Source organism: Eimeria mitis, genomic scaffold, assembly GCF_000499745.2.
Source record: "Eimeria mitis Houghton genomic scaffold, Emh_scaff615, whole genome shotgun sequence".
NCBI classification, from domain to species: Eukaryota; Apicomplexa; class Conoidasida; order Eucoccidiorida; family Eimeriidae; genus Eimeria; species Eimeria mitis.
Genome location: NW_013574356.1, coordinates 7,916 through 16,126, shown reverse-complemented (window position 1 = coordinate 16,126; position 8,211 = coordinate 7,916). Strand labels below are relative to the sequence as shown.

At 41.5% G+C, this 8,211-nt stretch overlaps 1 protein-coding gene across 1 annotated transcript in view; it reads right to left on the bottom strand.

Moving 5' to 3' along the window:
• Positions 1-2,738: 2,738 nt before the first annotated feature.
• The window catches only part of EMH_0017850 (AGC kinase, putative), a gene marked incomplete at both ends in the record, with an annotated part of 5,747 nt that continues 274 nt past the window's right edge, over positions 2,739-8,211 (bottom strand). Inside the window, 7 exons of the mRNA XM_013501008.1 lie at positions 2,739-2,791; positions 3,084-3,645; positions 4,147-4,319; positions 6,239-6,288; positions 6,967-7,114; positions 7,317-7,462; positions 7,876-8,060. Coding sequence (XP_013356462.1) covers positions 2,739-2,791; positions 3,084-3,645; positions 4,147-4,319; positions 6,239-6,288; positions 6,967-7,114; positions 7,317-7,462; positions 7,876-8,060 — 1,317 coding nt within the window. The remainder of the gene's footprint in view (positions 2,792-3,083; positions 3,646-4,146; positions 4,320-6,238; positions 6,289-6,966; positions 7,115-7,316; positions 7,463-7,875; positions 8,061-8,211) is intronic.

Here is an 8,211-nt window from a genome sequence, read left to right as displayed (position 1 = left end):
AAAAAAAAAAAAAAAAAAAAAAAAAAAAAAAAAAAAAAAAAAAAAAAAAAAAAAAAAAAAAAAAAACTAGCTAGCTACCTTCATCGCCAGTGAAACGTTTGCTGCAGATGCACTCATCTCCTGTGTCTCCAGCAATTCAGCTGCTGCTGCAACACACCGACCCACAACCTGCAGCAGCACACCGAAGCTGCTGCATGCGCTTGAAGGGCCCCCCTGAGAGGGGGCCCCCTGAGGGGGGCCCCCTTGAGAGGGGCCCCCCTGAGGGGGGCCCCCTTGAGGGGGGCCCCCCTCTAGTACCCTAGAGATGATCCAAGATACGCTTTCCGGCTGCCACTGTACTGCGTTCGCCTCCTCCAGCAGCACTTGGTTTAAGAGGGCCTGTGAGGAAGTTGTTGCATGCATTCGTTGGCTTGCATGTATGCATAAGTTTATTCACACCCGTGCATGCATGCATGCATGCATAAGTTTACTCACACCCATGCATGTATGCATGCATGCATGCGGGTTGAGTGGTTCGGGGCTGGTTAGAGCTGAAGGGAGTGAGGTCTGCACGCACCGGAAAGCAACCGAAGTTGTCGTCTGCTAGCAGCGGCAGCAAACCCTCAGCAGAAAGAAGAATATCATAATGCACAAACTGAGACAAACGACAACGAAACCCCTGCAGCTCCTGGCCCTTCTCTATACACTCGTTTGCTGCGGCAAACAAACTCCGCAGCGCCTAAGGATATATATAAATATTTATATATATAATATATCTTTGGATATCTGTATATATGCATGCATGCATACATTAATAAACGGATACATACATACATCATATATATTTATTTACCCCTATATTTATATATAAACACATATATATATATATATATATATATATATATATATATATATATATATATATATATATATATATATATATATATTACCCCTCGAATTTGTGTTGCGAATACGCCGGTGCTCCAGCATTTCCACTCAGCGAAGCCAACAGAATGACAGCCAACTGAAAACTGCTGGATCGCTTTTTCTTTGAATTGTATTAACTCTGCATCTTTAGATACAACTCCAGCTAGACACACAGCAACACGCGGGTGCTTCAGGGTTTGCTGCTGCTGCTGCTGCTGCTGCTGTTGCTGCTGCTGCTGCTGCTGCTGCATTAAAGAGAGTAAACATGAGGAAGAAGAAGGATTCAGAGGTGAGAAAAACAACAAACCCGAGAGAAGGCAGGGCGATCCATAAGCAGCTTCTGCACTGCTGCTGCGGCTCTGTTTGAGTTGCATGCAGCAGAGAAAAAAATAAATAAAATAAATATAAGTCGGCATTTCAACTCTATCAGCACAGAGAGAATGTCTTACGTTTTCAGCTCTGGGGGGCAGTTGGCGAGGCTCGAGCTGTAAAGAGTAAATAAATAATAAATATATTTTTCTTTTTTTATTGCATTTGGAATTACCAATCGCTGAGCAGCAAAAGAGAAATCGAAACAATTTCACAGTCTGCCGTCGGTCCCTGTATATTCTGCACTGTGTTGTTTCCTGCATAAATATCCACAACATATAAAAAATATTATATTTATTTGAATGTTTTAAACAATATAAATATTTCAGAGAGGTTTTATCACCATTGCGAGGCATCAATAGCTCTGAAACGCCTGAATAGATGTCGCACTCAACGGCCTCGCCCCCCGCCGCTGGCTCCTCCTTCAGCAGCATGTGCAGCAGAAAAACGACAAAAGATGTTCGCGTTTCTGCTGCAGAAAAAGAAAAAAGAAGTTTCGGGTTCGAGTCCGCGGCAAGGCGCAAGGAATGCTTGACGATCGGTCTGTGTATGCAGCAATTCAAAAGAAAAAAAAAAAAAAACAAACACAGTGTAAACTCGCCCGATAATACCCCTTTGATCTGCAGAAATAATATAAATTAAAATTTTAAATATAAATTAAAAAAAACACCGAAACGACTTGCCTGCTTCTCGTACAAATCGCTTTGCTTCCGCCAGCATTTCAGGTGGAAAGCTGTATTTTTCGGTATCAGCAAAAACAACAGAAAAGATGCAATTAAGAAATAAAACTTGATCATCTTCAGCAGCAGGACATGCCGCCTGAATAAATAATATTTATTAAATAATAAATCATAAAACAGCTGAGAAAAAAGTAAATTCATACATGTATTTTATCTGTGCTTACTCTCCAAACAAAGAAGAAAGCTGAAATCATCTTCGCATCAACAAGTAAGCAATCGAGAAGAACTCGTTTCTCCTCTGCATCTGATGATAACTGAAAAACTTTGCTGTGAAGTTGAATAATATAAAATATTATTTTCGCGAGAAAGCTGAAACTTCTTTTTGTTGCATCCGGCGGCCAGCGGTTTTCTGTTTGTTTCATTGCTGCGATGAGCTGCTGGAGGTCGTGCATGCTGAGAAAATACATAAAAATTTAATAAAATAATTTCCATGTTTCCTTTTAATTTATTTTAATATTTTCGCTCACATATTTATCCAAGTATTACGGCAGAGCTTTTCAGGCCGAGGGTTCTTTGCAACGGCATTGCTGCGAGCTGAAAATTCATAAATTAAAATATTTCTTTTTTCACTATTCCTTTTATTTTAATTTATTTATTTTTCGTTTTCTCGAGGGTTTTCTTCTTCCTCACCCTGGAAAAGCCCAGCAGCTAGCGAGAGAATACTGACACCCCATTGAGGATTCAGTGCCCCGTTCAGCTGCGCTGCTCTCCCCTTTCCCCCCTCTAAGCCCTCAGCAATATCATCGAAGCGAAGGCGCGAAGGCGCAGCTGCTTGGCTGCAAACAGAGGCAGCAGCAGCACTAACAACAGCAGCCAGCTTTCTCTCATCAGGGGCCCACTCCTGCATTTCAATTAAAATTATTTTTATAAACAACAAAAACACACAGACGGCAGCAACTGCCTACGGGCTTAGACTCCACAAGGGCTTGCAGAGCCGCCAGCAGCCAGCGGCTTTCTTGTCGTTTTCGGGCGATGCAAAGAAGTGAATTGAATGCTGCAAAAGACCCAGAAAGGGGTAGAGTTGAGGTGTATGTACAGAGAGACAAATATCAGTGAATGCATGCGTACTGGTGTCGAGGTGATGCTGAAGGAAAGCAGGAGAATTGAAAATATGCTGCTGCAGACAGTGTACTGCGTCTTCTGCAACAGCTTTGCCGTTTCTTGCTGCTTCTAGCAGCCAGTCGACGATGCATATATCCTCAATGAATATCTCTTTGCAGCTTTCTTCATAGATAGTGAACAGCTGCTGCAGCAGCTGCAGCGCCAGGCGCTGCACCTGCGGCTTTGCTGCTTCAGAAGCAAAGACAGCCTGAAACGTCTCCCCCAGCTGCCGCAGCAACTTGTTGCTGTCGTGTGCGAGGCAGTCGCTGCTGAGCAGTGGCAGGCGAAGGCAATCGAAGACGAGCTGCAGCAGCAGATGCAGCAGCGGATGGGTAGGAGGCAGCAGCCGCAGTGCTGCTGCAACACGCTGCAAGCAACAAGAAACAAGCGACACAGCAGCACTCGCGCTACAGCCTCCTCCTGGCTGCAGCAAAGAAGAGAAGCTGCATAGGATCAGCTCTGCCTCAGGTGCTGCTGTCTTCAAGGCAGCAGGGAGAGCAGCAACCAGCCGCCCCCACAGCTCTGGATCCTGTAGATGCAGCAGCAGCAAGAATGAGGTGCAGCATATTCAGTATTCATTTGTTTCTTATTTCTCTACCTGTAGCACAGACGCTGCACTGGGTGTTTGTCGCGACACCAGTTGCTGCAGCAGCAGCAGCAACACCCTGCTGGGGGGCTCAGAGGAGAGCAGCAGATATCTGCGTAGCTTTGTTGCAAGACCCCCTTCACTGTGTGGCGGCTCTTCTGCATTATGTTTGAAGGCCGCTTCATCTATGAACATAGCCGTTCTGTATCAATACACAAGTACAAATAAAAAAAGAAAATATAAAGTATTTAATTATAAACTCTCATATATTTTTTATAGATGATCGCGTCAGCTTCCTCACTGCATTGCTGTTTTCAACTCCGCGCCGATGACTGAACTGCCGTCTTTTGCGGCTTCGCTGCCCAGCAGCTCCAACTGAAGAGAATATTTCGCGCGTTCATAAAATAAATTAAAGTGTATCTGGGGTTTCAGTGTCTGACTCACAGTAGACTCGACGAAAGTTGTAGAGTGCAAGAGGTAATGACTAACACGGGAAGATGTGTTCATAGGCAGTTGCTGCAAGGCGAGCAAAACCTCTTCAATAAAACTCAGTTTCCTAGTTGGGGGTAAATGCTTCTCGAGGGTTTCAGCAACGCAGTCAAAGCATATTTGTTGCCCTGAACAAATCTCCGTCGCCCATGGATGATGGTGCTGGTGGCTCTCAAGGTGTCTATTCATCCGTGAATTTGCATGCAAAACGCTGGAAACTTTTGATTCAAACATTTTCAATGCTTTTTAAAAGGAAATATATACAAGAAATCGAAGAAATACGCCAAAAAAACAGCTGTATTCCGCCTGCTATCTACAGCTTTCTGTGTTGCTTGACTAGACGATGAAGCTGTCTATACACCTGAAAGTTGTTCACTACAACAACCTAGGGAAAGCATGACTGTTTGGGCTGAATAGGCGACTGTATGCTTCATAAAGATATATTTATTCAAGTATTTTATTGAATTAAATTCAACTTTTCGGGTTTTTATATATATATACGCGCTCGCAGCAACTGCTGTTTCTGTCAGCCCTGCCGGTGTCGCTGTCGCACAGGAAATGCATGACAAATATCGGGAGTATTAAATAATACGAAACAACCCCCCCGGTTCTTTCCCTTTCCTTTTGCGTCTCCCTTTCAGTATTTCCTTGGAAACGAAGGGAAAGCGCCAGCAGGTGTGACAAGGAATAACTGAAGCTGCACATACAGCTGCATGCAACAGCTGCCTGCGTCTGCATGTACATGTGCATGAACATGTGGTTCTACACGTGCCTGCACTTTGGCGCCTATGCATGTATTTTCGTGTGCACATGTTTTCAGATGCCAGTGCATGCTGGTCTGCATGCATGCATGCATGCATGCATGCATGCATGCAAGCACAGGATGCATGCATGCATGCATGTACGCATGCAGGTGGGTGGGTGTGACATCTACAGTGACCAGTGCATCACTGCATGCATGCGGGAGCACTTGCATGCAAATGCATGCACTTATGAATCCACAGTCATGCGTACATGTTTATGTGTTTGTGTGTCTAGCTTCTTCGGGTTTTGTCTCCCCTAAGATGACTCCCAACCCTCTACTCTATCGCCTGTGCAGCAGCAGCTGCTACTGCAGCTGCTGCTGTAGCTGCTGCTGCAGCTGCAGCAGCAGTCGGGCCTTCTCTTCTCTCTCCTTGCTGTTCGTCCGCTTTGGGCAGTTGTACCCATGCAGCAGTTCAAGACAATGCATCTGCTAAGCATGCATGCATGCAAGCACGCATGCATGCATGCATGCATGCATGCATAGATGCATGCACTGCACTTTTACCAGGTAGTGAAGGGGTCCATCGATCCCGTTACAGGCGGCGGTTTCTCTGTTGACTCTGGATATGTATCGAAATTCGATGTGTCATCCAGGGCCTGCATACATGCATGCATGCATGCATAAAATAAATAAAATAAATAAATAAATAAATAAATAAATAAATAAATAAATAAATGACATTTGTTCTTTCTCTTATTTTTTTAGGAAAAAAAATAAAAGAAATACTGCAATAAATAATAAAGAAATATTTTTTTTTATTTTTATGTTTCAAGAAAAAAATAAAAAATAAAAAAATGAATGAGAGGAGAGCCAAATGAAAGCATTAAAAAACACAAACAAATAACGAATGCTTGATCCTAAACAACAGCAAAAGCAACTGCAGCAGCAGCAGCAACAAACCACAAACAAGGCAGCAAACAGCAGCAAAAAAAACAAACAACAACAAACCAAAGCGAACAAAAACAAACAAGAACAAAAAAACAAAAGACAACGAACAGCAACAAAAAAAAAGAAACAAACAACAAGCAACAAGCAAGCATCAGGAACCAAGAAGCAAAAGAAAACAGAAGGAACAACCAGCAGCACTGTATATTTTTTCTGTTGCTGTGGGGTGTATAGCCACCTTGAATGCGGGTTTATACGGCGGGGGCAGCTGCTTTTTCATGAGTGCATTCCAATCAAAAGAACCAAACCACTTGTGTTCTTTTATATCAGCAACGCCGTTCTTTAGGTTACCGTAACGCTTCGCTAGGTCTGGCGTCAGCAGCCGCTTCACTAGCATCTTTGCATTCCTGAAAAAAAAAAAAAAAAAAAAAAAAANAAAAAAAAAAAAAAAAAAAAAAAAAATATATACAGTTGTATAGAATATATAAATAAAATATTTAAAATATATACAGTTATATATTATATATACTTTATTTGTTTATGTAAATAAAATGTTTAAAATATATACAGTTGTGTAAAATATTATTCAATAAATACAAGAAGTCAAATACAGAGGAAGAAATACAGAAAAATACACCATCCATTTGTCATCTTCTGCTGCTGAAGTGTATGCGTAATAGAAAAGCATATATACATATACATACATACATATATATATATATATATATATATATATATATATATATATATTCTATCTCTGCATAAATGTATTTATTTAAAAAAGACTAAACACATAAAGATATGCAAAAGCTGTTTCAATTTGTTTGCTTCATCACAAGCCCCTCTACAAGCCGCAGAATGAGTCATTTCACTTCCTACTGTAACACCAAAGCCTGTCTGAACGCATGCATGCATGCATGCATGCATGCATGCATCTATCGTGTTTACATGCATGAATGCACGCAAGAACACATGCATGCATGCATTCATGCATGAACACATGCATGCATGCATGCCTGCATGCGTAAGAACCGAAGTGTTTTTTATTTGTGTACATGTGTAGCTGCTGCATGCACCTCGCGCACCTATCAAAGGATTTAGGAAAGACGATGCGGCCGCCCAGTATCTTTTGGTAGACCCCCATGGGTTCATCATCGAAGAAAGGAGGATAGCCGACGATCATTTCATAAATTAAAATACCCATAGTCCACCAGTCAACAGGTTTACCGTGGCCTGCAATGCATTGAAAAAAAGTTGAAAAAAAAAAGCAAAAATTCAGGTGTACATACACCTCAGTTTGACGCACCGAAACCACACCGCTTACTCCTGCACAACATACTGCATTTTCATCGTATTTGTTCAGACAAGTTGGTTTTTTTTCGTGTATTTTGTTTATTTTTAATGTTTTTACGGTTATTTTCTCTTTATTTCTCACCTTTATTCAGCAGAACCTCCGGAGCAATGTACTCTGGCGTGCCGCATAGGGTGTACGTGCGGTGCTCTATTACTTTTGCAAAACCGAAATCCGTCAGTTTCAGATATCCTTCGGAATCCACCAACAAGTTCTCCGGTTTCAGGTCTCTTGAAACACAACACACCAGTATACACCAATCAACACCCCTATCATACAGTAAACCCTAAACCCTAAACCCTAAACCCTAAACCCTAGGTTGAGAAAAGTATAGTTCGTCTGCGTTTCTGTTGCTGTGTATCTGTTTATCTGTTCGTTTTTCTCTGTTTGTTTGTTTTTCTCCGTCGATTGCTCTGTATATTATATTCTCTTTTTATTTCTTTTTTGAATCCTACAGCAACAGATGATAACTCTGCCATGCATCTACACCCGAAACCCTAAGCAGCATAGAACCTAGCTTTCTCTCTCAACTCTCTCCTTTTCTCTCTCTTTCTCTCTCTCTCTTTCTCTTTCTTTCTTTTTCTTTCTTTCTACACCTAAAACCCCCTAAAAAAAAGAAAAAAAAAGCCAACAAAACCCTCACCTATATATGATATTTCTTCCGTGAAGGTATTCAAAGATACAGGTGACCTGAGCCGCGTAGAATTTTGCCGCCTCGTTGTCGAAGCGGCGCAGCTTTCTTAATAAAGTAAAGAACTCTCCCCCTATCACGTATTCCATTACTATGTACAAGTAGTAGTCGTCCAGGAACGTTCCCACCATGTTCACCTATACACACATCATTTCTCTCTTTTTTTTTTTTGTTTTTTTGTTTTTTTGTTTGTTTTTTATTGCGCTGTTTCTTTGTTTTTTTGTTTATTCCGTTGTTATACGTCCATTAAATTGAATAATTTAATATATTGGTTTGAAAATAAATTAT